At 43.8% G+C, this 19,922-nt stretch overlaps 2 protein-coding genes across 2 annotated transcripts; one reads left to right on the top strand and one right to left on the bottom strand.

The window, feature by feature from the left end:
• Positions 1–1,685: 1,685 nt before the first annotated feature.
• GCG54_00002159 (uncharacterized protein) lies at positions 1,686–2,420 on the top strand (the record flags this gene model as incomplete). The annotated part of the gene is made up of 1 exon (XM_045402255.1): positions 1,686–2,420. The coding sequence occupies one exon, from the start codon at positions 1,686–1,688 to the stop codon at positions 2,418–2,420; it is 735 nt and encodes a 244-aa protein (XP_045258617.1).
• A 1,037-nt stretch (positions 2,421–3,457) lies between these two features.
• GCG54_00002158 (Transcription factor SFL1) lies at positions 3,458–15,162 on the bottom strand (the record flags this gene model as incomplete). Its single annotated transcript, XM_045402254.1, has 6 exons — positions 3,458–4,260; positions 4,314–4,733; positions 4,789–4,856; positions 4,908–5,006; positions 5,057–5,367; positions 15,040–15,162. The coding sequence occupies 6 exons, from the start codon at positions 15,160–15,162 to the stop codon at positions 3,458–3,460; spliced, it is 1,824 nt and encodes a 607-aa protein (XP_045258616.1).
• Positions 15,163–19,922: the final 4,760 nt, after the last annotated feature.

Raw genomic sequence — 19,922 nt, 5'->3', positions numbered from 1 at the left:
GATCGTGTACCCATGAGCATAGCTGAACGCAACCCATGTGTCAAGAAAGCTGTTTGGAGTCATTTAACATTTGCTGACATGAATCCATGTCCGGAATATCAACTTATCTGCGTGATAAAGATTCAAGGAAAGTCTGGACATTTCCCCAACTAAGTAATCGCCGCGTATGAGAATATGTTGGAGCAATGCGAGACGGAGGTCAGCCCCGAATCACACAGTATCAGCCCAATCCCACATTCACTGCGCTGAAGACAAGTCTACACTGTATTTTCCTCGCCGAACTATATCCTGTCGATCGAAGATGAAACGTGCGGTACTTTATGTAAATGTATCGTTATTCTTGGTGCAGCTGAATCTCCTCATCAGGAATGTCGAGCGAAGCATTTTGTTGGGGGCTCTCTGGAAAAACCGGCTCCCAAGTCGTGAAGTTTTTCAGACCGCGTCCTCTCTTACAGAAGCTTCGGTGGAGTTTGCGTATTTACAGCTTGATCCAAACCCGTGAAGTAAAATAAAATGCATCTGTTTCGAGGAGTGACGTTGGCAATCCCATAGTTTACGCGTGGTCAATATGGTCCAGACCCAAGTGTTTCTCTCACCAAATGTTATGTGTGCTTCTATCTTCTCAGATTCTATTGTACACGACTAAACTTCACGAGTCTTAAGGCTGGAGGAATTTGTTGGTGGAATGTACTCACTGCAGCTTCACTACGGACGTGTTAACAACGACCCCAAGATGCATGCGCCACGTTACGATCCTCCGCTGATTGAAATAAAACCTCGTCCACCAGCCTTAGTCACATTGTCACGATCGATAACGTTGTTACATTGGCTCACTCGCCAAGGACGTTGCAACGCGCGTCAGACAGAACCCTTTCTCAATGCGGTAGAAACAAGTATTTACTTACGTCCATTTAATTCTCACGAAAGGGAAAAAAAAGAAAAGGAAGAAAAAAGCAGAGGTAGACAAGCAGACGCCAAGAATGAATCCTACTTTATGTTGGGCCTGCTTATGTACCGCAGTATACATGCCATTGTGGTCTTAATCTTCGTGTCCTTCAGCGCAGACACAAATATGCATCGCATTCTATTAACCTAGACACAGAGGATGACATGTTCGTCCCTTTTCACATCACTGTCATCACTGTCATTCCATCGTCATTAATTATTACCTCGTATCAATCGGACAGATTTTCACCGTCCCGAACCGTACCCGTATCGGCCCGGCCCCGGCCCCGCATCCGCATCCGGGAGGCAAGCACACACACACTCAAACCGATCCTTCGAGCCCGCGCGAGCTGTGGAGAAGGTTGCACCGCCTCAGCCCGGCCAAACGCAACCCCTTTTTCTCTCCGCGGGCTGGCTTCCATTTGACACCTGCGAACCCCTGAACCTGCTCCCTTTAGCGTGCTGCAAAAAGAAGACGCTAAGATAAGGCGCGCGCGCGCTGACCTTCGGAGCTCAAGATAACGATAACGACCCTGCACGGACCAAGCTTCTCCAAAAAATTTGGGACGACTGCCGTTTTCCATCTCTGCCTACCTGACTTGATCCTGAGTGCTTTGTCGCAAACAGCCTTGACGACGAGGCGCAAATCCTGCCTCCCCGCGAACAAGTCAATCGTCACCTCACACGGCGTGAGAAGTTGCTACCGAAGGACTGGACGCCTCGCAACGGACAGACACACCATGGCACCCTCCTCAGAACCCGCCCAGTCGGCGCCCAAACTCCCCGCCTCGGCAGACTTCAACGCAATCTACAACAGGATATCCCTCGCCTCCGCAAAGCAGACGACGTTCCTCAACTCCATGCGCGCAAAATACCCATCCCTCGCGCGGTCGTCTTCGTCGTCGTCAGCCTCGACTGCCGCACCCGCCAACAACGGAACATTCTCCTCCCTCGCGAAACCGTCACCCGCGGCAACGCCTACGACCACACCGACCAGCAGAACCCGCGTGGCAGACGACTCCGACCTGCGCTTCGAGAACCCCAACACAGGTCTCGGCTATGCCGCACCCAAATCCGAAGAACAGGCTTCCGCGGCGACGCGGGACTTGAGCCGTCGTCTCCTCGGCAAGCGTGGCCGCGAAGCCGACAACAAGACGGCGCAGAAGCGCAGGGTTCAAGAGGAGGAGAGCGAGGAGGAGGAGGGACGAAGCGGACTTGGCCGAAAGAAGAAGATGCATAAGAGGGTCAGAATGGACGAAGAAGATGTTCCCGAAGCGGCCGATGTTGGTGTACCAGATGTCGAGATGCACCAAAGCGACGCGGAGGCCGGCGTCTCCGAAGCGAGACCTGAAGATGCCATGGCTGGGGACATACGGTTAGGGCAGGCGGTGGTACCCGAGACAGGCGAAGCCAAAACAAAGAAGAAGAACAAGAAGAAGAAGAAGAAGACGAAGAAGGTGGACGGCAGCGTCTGAGCGTAGAAGCCCGAACGGTCGTCGTAGTCGTCGTCGCCGCCGCCGGGACGGTGGTAGAAACGGATCAAAACGGCGTTGAAGACAGGGCGCAGATCGACATTCGTTTGCGGCTGGCTCCCTTGACCCGAAGCCTTGGGACCTAATCTCACGGAAAACGTCATTGGCCTGCCTCCCTTGTCAGCGTCGAAGGGCGCGTTTTTCAAGTCCCAGATCGACGGTCACCACAGCCGACAGCAGCTTCAATCAGTGAAAATTATGTTCTGCATTGGCATTCGGTGTTGCATTGCACCTTTCCCACACTAGATCCGGCCAAGACCTCCCGTGGCATTCGCCATGGCACCATATCGAAAGCCACACATAGCTGGTGCTCGTACCCGAGTGCCCCCTACTAATCAGATATGGAAAATGCTTCAAATCACCTCATTCCTCTGACGCATCCTAAATGCAGCATCGCCAACGCAATTATTCCCCCATATGGACAAATCCTGACAAATCCCGCCGCCGAGTGTCCGTTGGGTATTCCTCATCCTGAGCTCCGACAGTAAACATACAGCCTCCATCTGAGAGGGAAAAATGTGAGAAAAGGGTCGCGCGATCCGTACTGGGTCTGGTTCTGTGACACCGCGAGGGCGCTGAATTACTAAGACTGTGTGGTGTATGTTTTGTGTGTCACGCAAGCCCGCCGTGGATGCTATGAAAATGCGTGTAAATCGACAAGGGGTGTAGAACTTTTGGCTGTGTAAAAGTATCCAGATGTCCCGTCCACTTGGGGATAGAAAATGTTTGACCAGGAACCTGATCCGATTATGTTGTGGCCGTGGGCTTCGTATACGTTTCGGGTCTCGTTTTTGGTGGACGGCCGTGGAGGTATCCGTGCAAAATCATACGCCGGCCCGAACCCGGCACCGCCTTTCTTCCTCTAAGGTATACAAAAAGGAAACGTTCCGACTTTCATCCGGTATTTGTCACAAGATGTACGGGCGCCTCGCCGTATGCCGCGACATGCGCCGCGTGCCGAAACAGCATCGCAAGCTCGATCACTGCATTCGCTTGCGCTTGCGGTCATCGTCACCGCGCGGATCCTCGTCCTCGTCATCCCTCTCGGCTGTGTCAGTCGGGTTGAGGATGTGGGCCATGCTGCCGCGCCTAGTAGGAGGTCCTGAGCTGTCCCTGACGGACAGGTTCTTATTGTCTCTATTGGCCGAGTTCCACGACCAGGCCCCAAAAACTTCTCCGCCGCCATTGGAGAATGGCGCAGGAGGAGTTGCGGGCCGGGAGAGAGGGCGTGACTGAGTAGCACCTTGTAGTGAGTAAGTAGACAACGACTCCCTGAGACGTTGATCCTCTGGCGCGAGCCGACTGGGCGACGATGGCCACGGTCCTGAGGGGGGCCCGGAGGGGGGACCGGAAGCGAACGGCGGGGCGGCTGGCTGCCAACCATGGGCGCGGATGTCGGCAGACGTGTGGCGTCTGGCAAGGCTTCCAGGAGGCGGCTCAACCTGAGCCAAGGGATGAGGTCCCGGCGGAGGTGGAGGTGGCGCTCCCCTCAAGGGGGATGAGGCCTGTGGCGCGGAACTCCCGCCAATTGACCCGTACGGTCGTCGCGTGCTAATGGATAAGTTCGAAGGTACGGGAGGCCGGTAGAAATTCTGCCCTCTTGGCTGAGGAACTGCAAGATTGGCTCGTCTTGGGTCGTCTTGGGGTACTTGTCGGGGCGAAACAGGGGCATTTTCAACGTTGGAAAAATAAGCTCGGCTATTGGCGAAAGGGGACTCTTGAGGGTCGTCAATTGTCCGGAGCATATCCGCCTGGCGGGCCATTTCCGCCTGCAGGTTAAGAACTAAATGCTGACTGTCAGTGATTTCGCTCGCCCTCACAAGAGGCGAAACTCACCATCTCTGTGAACTGGATTGTCTGGGCTAGGAACCAGGTTCAAAATAGTCCGCGATAGCTCTTGATTGAATTGAAGGAGACGCGACATTGTCTCCATCACAGCCTGTTGTTTCACGTGCATGTAATGTGCGTTCTCTTCGCTTCTCTGCAGGCGCATGCTCATATCGTAAAGCGTGTGCTCAATGCCACCCATTCGAGGATCCGAGCCGTCGTTGGGAGGGGGCATCGGCTCCGCTGGGGTCCCTGGCTGCGATGGGCTCGGCTTGGAGTTGGGATATTCTCGGTGGACTAAAGCATGCCGAGAAGCTCTGCGCTTAATCTCCCGCAGCCCGACGAGATCGCCCCTTTTGAAGTTGCCATTTCCGTGCTTGAACTCCCACAGAGCAGTCTCCGGGTTGGTAGTGTGAAAAACATCGCTTACTGCGTCGTGTCAGCCCTGGAATTTGCCCGTATTCGAGTTGAGCGGCGTTCTAACCTTTGTGGAATCCGTACATGTTGAGCTGTCGAACGAAAGAGGATATGTTGGTGTGCTTGAAATATTGCCTATTCTTGAGTGAGCCATTGGGAGGTGTAGATTGGAGCTAGTTCACGTACGCGAGAACCTTGGAAAAGTCTGCCGATGGAGACATAACGAAGCTCTCGGCGCTCGCTGACCACGATATCAGGTGCTGGATGCTGGGATCTTCAAGCATGCTGCGCTGCATTAGCCAAGTGGCCCCCTCTTTGCAGCGTCTGTTGCTCACCTGTACAGCTTGTGGATGAATGCAGTCTGGACGATCTTTGGCTGGTGGACAGCCGCGGCGGCAGCGGCTGGCGCAACGGGCATTGTGACTGAGGGATTGGGGTCCGTGGGAGAAGTATTTTTACGGTCGCCGTTGGCGTCTGGATCGTGCTTGGTGGAAGGTGAAGAGGAGCTGGGGTTCGCAGAGGAGGTTATCTCCATTGGCTCACCGGGAGATGGAGCGGACATTTGGATAGTGGGTGTTGGAGTCGGGATAGGTACGATTCGGTTCGACGTCAGATCGGCATGGCCGTCGGCAGGCAGAGGAACTCTCTGCGGGCTCTCAGTCACGGTTGCCATCCCCTCTACATGGTGCAAGGATACATGTTAGCTTGCGAGACACGGGCGCAGAGGATCGAAAGGGAATGCGGGTTAGGGCGGGCAGGGGCGATGGAAGACAGAACCAGGGCGCCAGCGAGCGTGGCAGCGGAGGACCTGAGCAGACATTTGAAGGGCTTGTCTCACCTCATGGCTTCTTGGGAGGAGCAGGCGCGGAAGTGGATTCTGCACTGGTGCGCAACGAGAAGGTATTGAGCACTGGGCAGACGAGAGCAGGCGAACAAGTGCTCAGGGGTTTCTCTTGGTGGATAGTGAAGTTGGGGAAGCGATGGGTCGCAAACACTGTGGCATATGGGTGTCTCTGTCCACAGGTGCGACTGGCAATAGCGAGGTGGATTGAGGCAGGCGAGGGTAGGTGGGTGGTTGAAAACCGGTGCGCGTTTCCGTCCTTGGTGGTCGGGGGTATGGTCCGTCTCTGATCTTTGTTCCAGGAGCCGTGGAGCTAGCGATATTTTGGAGAATTCCAAGCAAAAGGGCCTCGTGGAATGTAACGAGAGGGAATGCAGAAGATGCTGGAGCAGCTGTCCAACGGTGGCGGCGACGTAGGAAGAGAGTTGCAGAGTGAGATGAAGGTGAGGTGGAAGTGTCGAAGTTCTAGAGTTCGAAAGGAAGAAGAAGGGTTGTCGAAGGACAGGGCGGCCGGCAAAATGACGACGAATGGGGGGACAAGGACGAGGGACGGGGGTGTTTGCTGGCGAAGGTTAAAGTGGCTGACTAGATCGATAGTCGGTCGGATCTGAGGAGAGAAGGAGTGGAAGCACGGAGGGCGGGAGGTGTGAGGTGGTGGTGTATCCGTACAGAGACAGCCCAGACGAAGAAGTGAGGTACCGAACCGTCCTGGGTGGTTTTGGAGCAGCAGCAGCAGCAGCGCGCCCGCAATGAGGGAGTCCGGGGAAAGGAGACAGGTAGAGAGGACAAGGTCGAGGTACCTCAGAGGTGAGTGGTAAGGTATTCTATCCCGAGTCCCAACCTATCAGGCTGATGCAGCGACAGGAGCTCTCTGATGCCAGTACCTCCTTGATGCAAGGTAGGCAAGGTAAGGTAAGGTAAGGTAGGTAGGTAGGCAGGTAAAGCAGACCAGACCAGGGGAGGGGAGACAGATGGTTGGTGCAGCTCCGCGCAGCAGTTGCTGTAGCAGGTGCAGTAGTAGTAAAAGTCGGGTAATAGTTGTAGTAGAAGCTGCTGCAGTAGGTAGTGAACAGAAGTTGAACGTAAAAGGAGAGGAAGAGAGAGATTGATAGAAAGGCAAGGAGATTCAATCCAATGCACACACACGCACACGCAAACGCACAGTGAAAAGAGAGAGAAAGAGTGCGCGAGAGAAGCCGAAGGTGGGAGAAGGAGTGTGAGAGGGAGGTGTGGCGCCTGTCCCACTGAGTGAGGATGTTCAGGATGTTCAGGTCGGGGAAGGCGTGGTTGATGATGGGAGCTTGCTGATTGGTCCCGAGGGGGGTAGATGAGGGGCCGGGTTTGCATGGGGCGGACCACCTCTGGTAAATGCTCCTTACCCTACGGGCACTTTATTTTACTTACAGCGAATTTTTAGGGGGCATGAGTATCCATACTGTACATTCAGGTAAGGTAAGGTGGAAGAAAGAAAGGGGATGGATGGTGCGAGACGGTAGTCAGCTGGGCCTGGGCCTGAGGCCCGAACCCCGGCCTGAATCCCGCCTTTACGTAAGGGATCGGCCACACCACTTTATAGCTAGGCGCGCCTAGTACTTATAGCTAGATTAATTAAGCTACTTTATATAGGTTATAAGCCCTCTAAATACTTAAATCTATCTACTAGATAGTAAGGTTATTCCTAAGTAGCTATTAAGACTCTAACTTTATAGTTTAGTAATTACTATAAGGTAATTAATAGATTATTAAGCTACTAGAAGTAATACTTCTAAGTAGAGGTTATAGCTATTATAATATATATCCCCTACTTATAAAATCTCCTTAGCCTTTAAACTACTAAAGTTAATAATTATTTAATAATTACTATAGTTATATAGTAATAACTACTTAATAAACATCTAATAATTACTTATAACTACTCTTTAAACCTCTCTTAAACTACTAAATTAATTAAACGAATTAATATATCTTTAATTAGTAATCTAACTCTATCTTCTTTTAATTCTACTAAAAGGGGATTATCTTAAACTAACCCTCCCCCTTCTTCTACTATAAACCTTATAGCTAAAGTAGCTATATAGAAAGTAGTTAATAAGGGATTATATCTAAGAAGTTTAATATATAATACTATCTCTAAGCTAATTAAAATTATAAGCTTTAAGTTATAGGAGATTAATTTTAAGAACGCCTTTAAAGTAATAAGATTACTCTTCTACTTAATAGTTAAAGAGATATTAATTAGATATAATAGAGATATAGTTTTTAAAGAAGATAAAGTAGTAGTAGTTAAGGATTTAGGCTTTTTAAGTAATCTAATACTTATAGGTTTTATACTTACTAAATAGTTACTTATAGAGAAAATCTAATATAATTTCTTAGAAGAAATAATTAATAATAGTTTTTCTATTATAGCTTTAACCTTTTATATCTTTATTAAGACTAAAGAATATACCTAGAAGTTTAATAAGCTAGCTATAAGTAAAATCTATAATAACTAGAATAGAATAACTAGAATTAACTATAGTAATACTAAGGATTTTATATAAGATTTTTACTTAACTTTTAATAAACTAAATAGTTCTAGTATAGGCTTATTAACTATAGTCCTTACCTATAGACTTATTTAAAATTTCAAACATTTTAATTAAGTTAAAGTAGACTTTATAGAGAATAACTTTATTATAGGGATTTAAAATTATAATAACTTCTTATAAGAACTTAGAGGTTTAAGTAAAAAGGAATAATATAAGTAAGTTTCTTAAAGTATTAAGGCTCTATTAAATAAGAAGAAGTTTACTATAAAAAGATAAACTTAAGTTCCTAAATCTAAGAGTATAAAACTATAGGATTTATATATTTCCTATAATATTAAATATCTTAAGACTCTCTATAGATATAAGATATATAACTATTACTATAGAAAGATAATATTATACCTAGATAAGTATAATAATTATTCCCTTAGATATTATAAGTACTATATATTAATATATAATAAATTTAAGTATACTAATAAACTACTAATAACTTAGTAATTAATAATATAAGTATCTACTTTAGTATTTATCTTAAAAGGCTAAACCTAAAATAGTATTTTTAGAAACTCTAGTATTAAATAGGATATTAACTAATAATCTGAGGCTTTTATAGATACCCTATTAGCTTAAGCTTAGAAGAGGACCTTTTTACTATTCTTAGTAGAAAATTTTAGAGTATTTAGTCTATATTTTAACTTTTAACTTCTAGCTAAAGATCTATATAAAATTATATATATATAAAGAGTTAGGAAGTAACTAATAAAGGAATCTATATACTCTAGCTATAGTTTTGCTAATTAAGCTATAGATATAGAGATTAATAGTTTCTTTATATATAGTACTATTAAGGAAGTTAATAAAGAAGAAAATAATAACTAAGAAGTATAACTAAGTTAATATATTATATCTATAGCTTTAATTAAGAGGATAGACTTCTTTATATTAAATATTAGTACTAGTAGATATATTCTTAATAATCTCTCTATTTTTAAAGAACTTTAAGATCTCCCTTAAGGATTAACTATAAACTATATAAGTAGAAAGGACTAAATTAACTAAGCTATTAGTATAACTAGGGTAATTACTACTAAACTAAGTAGTAAAAAGACTACTTTCTAACTATATAGTACTCTCTATAAACCTTATAATATAGTATAAATTATTAATACTAGTCTTCTTTAGAAGATAAGTATCTATTTTAATAGTTTAGATAATACTTTAGTTTATAAAGATATATCTAAAGCTATTACTAACTTTAAATAAGATATATAAGTCTTTTAACTTTAGATCTATCCTTCTAACTAAGGTGATAAATTTAGCTTTTTTAGGCTAGATTACTAAACTTTTTATACTTATCTAAAGTATCTATCTAGAGAAATAACTATTACTACTATAAGAGATACTAATATAAACCTCTTTAGAGTACCTCTTATAAGATATAAGTATTATATCTACTTTATAGTAAAATTAATATAATAACTTAGTAATAGATAATAAGAATAACTAACTTAAGCTTTTTAAAAGCTTTAGATTAACTTCTTAGAACTAATACTATAAAGCTTTAGAGGTATTACTTATAACCTCTATATTATAGAAGCTTTTTTAATTTATAGATAGTTTTAAGTATTTAAATTAAAGAAAGATATAGCTATTTAGCTATAAAGCTAGTTTCTAAGAAAGATTATAATAATAAATAGTATTATTTACTTCTCTGAGGTTATTATAGATAATAATATAGCTCTTCTTAAGGTAATAAAGCTTTTTATTTAAGAATAGGGTTTTATCCTAGAGATAGTAATACCTTACTTTTATTAGTAGAATAGGGGGGTAAAAGGCTTTAGTAGGGCTATATAATAAAAAGTATAAGTAATATATATAGAAGTTAGCCTTCTTAAATCCTTTTAGCTCTAGTTAATAAAAACCTCTATAAAAGTTAGTAATCTACTATTTAATAGTAAGGGTAATATTAATCCTTATAAGAAACTAATAAATACCTTTAATATATCTCTTACTATAAGAAAACTATATATATACTATCTCTATTACTAAGGCTACTAAGCTTATATCTATATTCACCTAAATAGCTATCTATATATAAAAGGGTAGAAGATAAGGCTTAAAGCTAAACTTAGAAGATTTATAAGATATAATAACCTCTATAGTAATATCTTCTATATTCTTATTAAAAAGACTAATAATATTTAGTAGGTAAGGGATATAATATTTAAAGAAGATAAAGGAGAGCTCCCCTTAGTTAAATTTAATAACTTATAACTAAGAGAAGAGGTTAAGCTAGAAACCTATAAGTATAATAATAAACTACTAATTATAACTTATAAAACTAAGTCTTAGCCTTATAATTTAAATATAAAGTTATATTATTATATTTATTCTACTAAATAAGAATTACTATAAGAGGAGGTAGATAATTTATATCTAAAAGAAGCCTAAGAATTAGAAGGTAATAATAAATAAGAATAAGAAGATAAGCCTCCTTAAGAATAAGAAGAAGTTAGTAGAAAGAGGAGTAGTTTACTAACCTTAGATCTAAAACTATATATACTAATACTAGATATTAATACTATAAATATATAAGTATAATTAATACTAAAAGAAGTTTCTCCCTTATAGCAAAATAATTAATATATTCTTCTAAGGTAATATTCTCTTACTACTCCTCTAGAGTAGAGATCTCTTACTACTCCTTAGTAATAATAACTACTAGAGGATACTCTATAATAATAAAGCTCTCTTAGTATTTTACCCTAAACTTCTTACTTAATATAAAGAAGATAGAGGGAAAGACTAAGGGGTAATAGTAGAAGCTCTATCCTTATAAAATTACTAAGAGTAACTACTTCTTCTTCTACTTAAATAACCTAGATACTTAGAACTTAAATACTATATAATATAAAGAAGTTTAATAGGGAATTTAATAAGATAGAGGTTATAGAAATTAACCTAATTAATAATAAAATAAACTAAGAACTAATCACTTTTACCTTCTTAATATCTAACCTATTATAAACCCTTAGTTTAGAGATTTACTTACCTATAATTTTTAAGAAGTAGGAGGTAATAGAAGAGGGACCTCTAAAATTAGCTATTTTTAATATTATAAAGACTTAAGTTAATAGCCTATAAGAGATAGAATACTAATAGCTTAAAGAGCTCCTAAATAGCTTTAAATATCTCTTAAATAAATAGGTATATAATAAAAAGGTTATTATAGATAGAAAACTTAATAGAGTTAGAATAAGATAAGTTATTTATAGTAACTTTTAAAATAAAGATAGTAAGATAGTTTATACTACTATTATTAATCTTATTACTCTATAAGTCTTTTTACTAATTATAGTACTTAAAGATCTAAAATTTCACTAAGTTAATATAGTTATAGCTTTCCTAAATACCTTTATAGGAGATTATAATATTTTTATTACCTAACCTTATAAGTTTAATAATAGATCTAACTAGTTCTATAGATTAAAAAGAGCTCTCTATAAGCTAAGAGAATCCCCTCTTCTTTAATATAAGTAAATTATTACTATCCTTAAGTAATTAGGGTTTAATCTACTCCTAAAAGAACTCTATATTCTTATTAATAAGGATAGTATTATAATATTACTTTATATTAATAATATACTTATTACTATACTTAATATTAAGTAAGTTAATAACTTTAAAAATAACTTATATAACTTCTTTTAGATTAAAGATTTAAGTAAAGTATAATAGTTTCTTAAGTTTAAGATTATTTACTACTAGAAGATAAGATAACTTTAGATCTTATAAGCTAAATATATTAATAATATATTAATAGAGAAAGGTATTACTAGATATAACTAAATTTCCTATCCCCCTAGTAATATTTAGCTACTAGAGATTATAGAATAATATAAAACGCCTACTAAGATATATAAATATTAAAGTAATCTAGGTAAGTTATAGTAAATTATAAATAGTATATAACTAGATATTATAATACCTATAAGTAGGGTTACTAGAGATTAATAATATACCTCTAAAAAGTATAATAAACTACTAAGATTAATATAGAGATATCTCTATAGCTTATAATAACTAGTACTCTACCTTAGTAGTCTAAGTTATTCTATTAATAACCTTAAATTATTAGTATTCTATAACGCTAACTAGTCTAATTATAAAAGAATAGGTAAGTTAATAGCTAGCTATATAGTTATATATAGAGGAGTACTAATTACTTAAAAATTAGTACTATAATTATTTATAGTTATATTAACTTATAAAGCTAAGTAGATAAATCTAATACTTAGAGGGAAAACTTTACTATATATTATAGATCTCTTTAAAAAGATAAATATTTCTATTTAACTACCCCTCTAAGTATATATAGATTCTATAAATACCTTTAATAATTATTTATTAGGTAAATAGTTACCTAAACTATACTATATTAAAATTAAATATCACTAGATTATTAATAATATTAGTAATAGAGATTTTAAGATTAATTATATCCTAACTTATAAGATAGTTACTAATAGCCTTACTAAACTACTAGTAGTAGAGAAATATTATAACTTTATTAGAATACTAGGTTTATCTAAATTACCTATAACTAATAATAAATCTTAATTTAAGGATAATATCTTAAGACTTAATTTTAATTAAGTTTAATATACTTATTTATTTCTTTTATATATAATAACTTCATTCCTTTATATCTTACTAACTAATTAACTTTTATAGTTAGACTTTATATTATTTTAATTACTTTAATTTACTCTTTTTAATAGTTAAATTACTAACTATAAAAATCTCTTATATAAAAAGTTATCTAATAATAAAGGCTTAGAAGATAATTAAAAACTTTAACTTCACTAAGTTATAAATTTATCACTAAGTTAGATATCTTAGTTAATATTCACTTATATTAAAACGTAATAATACTAACTACTAAAAGAAATATAAGTCTAAGTTTAACTTACTTAATTTTAATTAGATCTTAAAAGTATAAATTAGAATAAAAATAAAAAGAGAACTAAATTTTATAGTATTTTCTAATAATTATCCTAGTTAATTAAGTTTATATAAAATATTAATATATTTTAGAACTAACTCTTATAAGAATCTATAAACTCTACTTATTTTAAGGTATTAAGTTTAACTATAAAATATAAAACTTATATTATTTAACTAATATTAAGGAGTTAACTAAACCTAATTACTATAAGTTTAATTTAAACCTAAAACTTTAAAGTTAAGTTACTAGTTCTTTTAATCTAAGTCTATATAATTTAAAGGTAACTAAACTACTAAACTATATAGCTTAAGTTTATATTAAGGTTACTTTAAAGTTAGTAAAAGTTCTATATTATAATTAGTATATAACTAAAGGTTAGAGGTTAAAAATATTTTAAGAAATAAAATAGGATAATAAAGTTAATATAAAAAAAAAAGTATAAGGGAAATAACTAAGAATAAAGCTAATAGTTATATAATTAATCTAATTACTACTTTAGGATAGGAATAGCTTTATAGGGCATAAGAAGTATTAGCTAAAAGGGGGGTATAAGATAGTAGTTAGCTAAGCCTAAGCCCAAGGCCCAAACTCTAGCCTAAATCCCACCTTTACGTAAGGGATCGGCCACACCACTTTATAGCCAGGCGCGCCCAGCGCTCGTAGCTAGATTAATCAAGCCACTTCACGCAGATAGGATACAGCATGGGAAAAGTGGATGATGAGCTGTGGGTTGGGTGGTGGTGGTGGTGGTGGTGCTGCCAGTGGAAGGGAAAGGCGAAAGAGGGGTGCACTGGTGGGTGTGGTCCCCGCTGGTCAAGCTGGGAATGGAGGGTGAGAGTGGAAAGGAGTGGACAATTGCTGCTGGGATCATCACCGCGAGGTACTTTTTCCCCTAGGCCAGCCCAGCACAGCACAGCACAGAACCAAAACCAAACACCATCCAGCAACAGCACCATCCAAGAGAAGCAGGCAGAGTGCGAGCGAGTGAGTGCCGCCCGCCGTAACTTGCAGACAACTTGCAGATAGTTTGGTTCGGGTGTTCCCCAAGTACCTAAGGTGAGGTAGGGGACACTCGACGCAAGGCATGCAGCCACGGTGCCTTGCCTCATGTATGTAATTCATGTACCTACCTACCTTACGCAGTGTGTACCTCCTAAGATAAGCTAAGGTAAGAAGGCATGGCAACGCACGTTGGAAATGATGGCGCCGCCGGGCCCGTACCGCTCAGGGTCAGAGTTTGGCTCGCCTGTCTGTGTTCTGAATCTGAATCCAAGAGGCGTCCACTTGAGATGAGTACCCGACCTGTTAGAAACCCCTGACAGAATGTCCTTCCAGAACGAGCACGCAACTCGCTCTGCCTTTCTCTCTCTTTCGGTCTCAAGTGTCCTGTCCTGGATTGACTGAATGTGCTGAGTGCACTGAATGCAAATGTGTCCAATCTTCTCTTCGTCCGCTTCATTTCATCAAGGACTTCTGCATCGACGACACGACCTCAGAATGCTTGCTTTCCAACCCCGGCACCACCACCAGTCAAGGCAAGGGGCTAGTCAATGACGACGGGCCCTGCCTCGAGGCTACAGCCTACTCCAGCTAACTAACCATCCAAGGTAGCTGCGTGGAAGAAAGAAAGCAGGAGCTGACTTTGCCTTATTTGAACCGAGTACTGAGTGAGAGCTGAATCGCACAAAGAAGCTCAGCCATGCCATGCCATGTTGTGCCGTGCCCGGGGCCTTGCACATGAAAATCCATCATTGGTGGCCCAAGGACTCGGCCCGTCGTCACACAGGGCCCCCGCAAGCCCCGAACCCCCCAACTTACAACAATCCAAAGCTACTTCGGCACATGTGCGAAGTAAGGTAAGGTAGCTGGGTAGGGACCTGAGGTACGGAGAACTCGTACCGTACTATGAGTAAAGACGCATATCGGGTGAAGTACCCATCCTGCAAGCTCGTCGTTATGCCGCTTCATATTCTGATATCTCAGACAGATTCCTGTGGAGGTGTTGCCGTTGTATCTGCCACTCTGCGCCTGCGCAGGGCTTGTGATGCAGAGAGCCATAAGGCAGCAGGAGCTATGGTCAGTAGATGGACACAACAGAGGGCCTCGGACAACCTTGAAAATACCCCCAGATGCGCGTCCGCCCGTACGCGAGGTGCCCTAACACCGTACCTAAGGTAAGGTAAGGTAGGTAGTCAGCAAGACGGTCGACATGACCCTGCTCTAGCATGTCGCCTCTAGGTATTCAGCCGCTGGTCGGAGCCGGGCGCGCTGTAAGGTAGCGGATGGTCCAGGCGACATTCAACACAACATTTGTTAGAAAGCAAGAGGGCAGGTGGGTGTTGTTACGTGCCTAAGTCGGTTTTGTAGCGTGTGGGCGGGCAGGCGGGCAGGTGGAACAGACTCTGCCTTACCTTACTTTACGCCCACTGCACCTGCCAGACTGAAAAGTAAGGTACGACGTTACGTTGTACATGCCTGCCTCTCTGCGTTCTCTCACCTTACCTAACCTGAAGGCCGTAGGCCCGTCTCTTGTTCCCGGTGTCATGTTTCTGCCTCCCGAACATCCTCCACGCCCGGGCAGCTTGCCAGCTTCCTCTCTGTGTCTCCCCTTCACCCCCCGTGGCCGTGGCCGTGGTTGCGTGGTCATGGTAATTGTCTCCCTCACCCCTGGTCGCCCACCGCCTTTCCCTGATCATCCCCCAATCTCAAGTCTTACCTTAATCTCACATTAACCCCAGCAAGCCTTTACCTTGTGCAACCTCACCGACACCACCGCCGACATGAATATGCCACGATGGCAGATGCACATCACCGCGTTCCAGTCTCTTCGTTGACTCTCGTCTCGCTCTTTGTCTCCCCACCCCCGTCCACGCCTCTGCTTTCTTCTCCCGCTGCTCGCCTCCAGCTCCTCCTTCTCTGACACGCTGTCTCACTCATGCAGCCAAAGATCTGGTCCTCGATCGCCAATCGTCGCCGCCTGGACGCACACACTGTTATCTGCCAGTACGGATGCCAGCCAATGCCTGTTCTCCAAACCAACCGAAAGCTCAGATGCCCAGATGCGGCCGCGACCGGGGGTGTGGGTGGAGAAGACCCAAGGGCCGCTCACTAGTCGACGAAGTGTAGGTACCTCACCTCACAGCAGCTACCACAGTATCTAGCAGTAGTAGCACATGCACCACCGCTATTCAAGCTCGCCGCCCTCTCTTCCGCCGCACCACGCCTTCCAAGGCAACGGACAACCTCCTTTGGTAGGCACACGTAAGTGACAGTCAAGCCCAATCGCCATGCCATGCCGACCTGCATCTTCGCTCTCGCTCAGTGTCGATATGGTACTTCTTCGGGGCTTGCGTCAGGTTGAGGGACACCCAAATGTCATTTACACTTCCCAAACATACAACAACATGAGCGGCAGGAAATCATCGCCACAGGACGCCGCCGCAAGTCAACTCACACAGGTATCGTTTGTGGACTACACCCATCTCCCAACTTGCAGCCTTGCGCCCGCAGCCGTTTGCTTGGGATGGCCGACAAGCCAAATTGACCCGTATTTCCCTTCAGGGCTGTGTCTTCCGACACCGAGCGAGCGGCGATCTGGGCAAAGCTGGGGAAACGGTCGTCTTGGACTAAGTGGCTCCAAGCTCCCCGTCTCACCCGGCGGTTCATTAGCCAGCCAAGGCACCGGACGGGTGTGGTCTTGACTAGACGCCCGCGACTGGTGTGCTGGCCAGCAACTGCACTGGCCTCCGTGCAACACACTTCGTGGAATCTCGATCAGCAGCGGTTTGCAGTGAGGATGGCCCGCAGACCGCATGCACCTGGCTTTGCTTCAAAGTCTGTGCTTTACGGCACTGGAAACTGTTCAGCATGTGGTATGTGGAGTGAAGGTCCTCATCAAATCGACCCTGGGTCTTGGGTACGCAGGAGCTTCAGAGCGGCTTTTGCGCAAGCCTCTCTGTGTCCTTGTGTCTTGCCGTGGCGTGATGACGGATTCTGCTACTCGCCAGTGGCGGCCGCATTCACACCCTTCGAAGGAGACCATCATCTAAGACCAGAGTTTGGGCTAGTGCTGCCTGTGGGAGCTAACGCAGGGCCGCAATCAGTCCAGGAATGGCGGAACATTTGAACCGGCCAGACGGTGCGCTTCTGTTTCAACGGCTTCGCTTCTTAACGCTATCCACTCGCTTCGGGCCATCACAGCTTTCATATCAAGGCCTCCGCACAGAGAAGTGGCAGCTGTCCAGCCCCGTCCAGCCGCAGACAGAGAGGAACGAGCGGAACCGTTAGATCGGCATGGCCATGGCCATTGTTACCCTCCCTGATTATCGTGCTGGCGGGAACTTTGGATGCGGCCGATCCAGGTGAACGACTGCGTTGCTCCAAAGGATCATGATGCTGGCAGAGGCACAAATTTCTTGCAAACAACATCATTGGAAGGGAATATGAATCGCGGGTGTGGATAGGGTCAATTATCGATGAATCAGACCAGGCATGGGGAAGCGCAGCAAGCGGCTGGAAAACATGTGCCGACCCATAGGCCCTTGCACTCGGAAAGAAAGTGCTCGGGAAGAAAGCCTTCTCGAACCCCCCAAGGTTGTGCTGAGAAGGGTTGACGTGCAGACGCGAGGAGCTCCCCCGACGCGTCGTCTTTGCCCGGAACGACCATGATCCACGGCTGCGCTCTGGGGAAAGCTTCCGGGCAGAGGGACTGCGGATGTGGACAACTTCCGGCTGCAGACAAGTCAATTGACACGAGCCGCCTAGCGACAGGAACAACCCTAGTTCTCTACTTGTCTTGATGCGCAAAGACTCAGCTTCGCTATTCCCTATGGACCGGGCCGGCGAGGGCCAACCTAGACCGACGGCCATAGCGTCAAGCAGAGACCTGAATTTCCCCTACAATCCCTGCCCCTGGACGGAGTTAAGACGACGACATACTTAGTATGCCCAAGTCTGACTTGTGAACATGTTGGCAGAAACTCTCTGGCTCGTCTTGCCAGAGCCAAACGACGTCGGTTGCATATCTCGAGGATCATGAGAACATCCATAGCCAAGAACGAACATTGCAGCGAGAGAGTCTTTTGCGTCGGGATCAAGAAAACCTTCAACAAGGCTTCTTGCAGGGGCTCCACATGGCATGTGGTTCATCGCGCTGCATTCGACCATCTCGTGTTCCACCGAGTTAGCAAAAGCAATCTTCACATCACATGCTGAGAGCTGGCATTGGCCGAGCCGATCAAACCATTCAGAAATTGCCTCGAAGGCTGCCAGCGAATACCTTCCTTTTCGGACACCTGCTGGGGCGTTCATTCAGCTGCTAGCCTGCCATTTACCCCCCTCGTTTTGGTTTTTCTTCTGAGATTTGCATCTCGCCAGGACAAGGTTCTGAGTGGTATTTCAGCTGGTCGATGCATACTCATCCCTACCCCCTTCGTCGACTTCGCTGTATGGACACGTCAACGGAAATATGCTGGGGAATGAGCGTCACGTCGGACTACCCTCACGACGAATGGTGGTACGTGACCGTCCAGCCTCCAACACGTTCTCAGGAGCCATTCGCATCCTCTTGATTGAGCATTTTGACTTCACCCCAAACGAAGAAAGTTGTGGATGGCGGCCTGAGCGAGCGAACCGCAGTCTTAATGTTTCAGCGGGACCGCCCTGGCCTTGTGCGATGACCAGAAATCCAGTGCTACAGATTTTTAAGGGGACCTTCGCTTGGGTGGTGTGGGAAAAAAAAAAAAAAAAAAAAAAAAAAAAAAAGTACCATTGAACGGGAAACACAACAACAACTGGGATCGCGCACATCGACGTTGTCGATCCGACAAAATCTTCAACCTGCGATGGGCTTTTTTCAAGACGCCTCCTAGTCTTTTGCCTGATCCGCTTCCAATGCGACGCGATCCTGCTCCGGCGAACTCTCGCTTATTGGTGTTCTGCTAGGAGGCGTTAGCCATGTAACATTCCTCGACTGCTGACGACTCGACCTTCTAGAAGTTCGGTTCCCCCTGAGTGGCTCCTGTTGGCTCTCGAATAATTCTTTGTGGCATCGAACCCTGAAGCCCGGCTCGCTGTCCGGTCTGTTGTCGCTGACGAGCCACCACTATTCGTCGCATGTGCTTCGGTCTTTGCCTTATCGCCGTTCAAGGCATAAGATGGGTTTTGACGGCGCAAAACGCCCTTTCAACAACCTACACTTGGCTTTGTAGAAGGTCACTGGCAAGATCCACCCCGTTCGATTGAACTCTAAATCTTGATCCCACCACGTCGCATGCCGGATATGGTTGTTCATCCTTCCGCCCCCTGCCTAGCGAGGCAACGGACTCACGGGGATCCAACGTCTCATACCGGTTCTGCAAGAAGCACGCAGAGGGCAGATTGCAATCAAATCATGCATGTGGGCGGCATCGACTTTCCGTAAGGTACCAGCGGTGTGCCCGCCAGAACCTTGAATTTGCTTCCACGGCTGCGTGAAATCAGAGCCATCAGGCTAGCTCCGACTGCGGTTCTATATCTTTCTTGTGTTATATCGACCGGAGCATGCGGCCGCGGAACTTTGACGCCTGTTCCGTCTGGCATTTCCGCGATGCCTGTAACCCCCGGAACCGATGTTGTCAAAGTTCGGCTGGGTCTCCCGAACAAGACCATGGGCAAGGGGGTTCCATTGAACAGGGGCCGGAGTGGTGGCCGAGCCCAGGGCGAGGCACCTCGAATGTGATCGACACGAGACGAGACCACACGACACTCTTTCACTTCCAAAACCTGCAGGGCCGAGATACGTCCGCAGATGGAAATTACAAGAATCTCATGTCATCGTT

This window comes from Colletotrichum gloeosporioides (genome assembly GCF_011800055.1).
Source record: "Colletotrichum gloeosporioides strain Lc1 chromosome Unknown consensus_84, whole genome shotgun sequence".
In the NCBI taxonomy this organism is placed as follows: domain Eukaryota; kingdom Fungi; phylum Ascomycota; class Sordariomycetes; order Glomerellales; family Glomerellaceae; genus Colletotrichum; species Colletotrichum gloeosporioides.
This window is presented reverse-complemented; position numbering and strand designations above follow the sequence as displayed.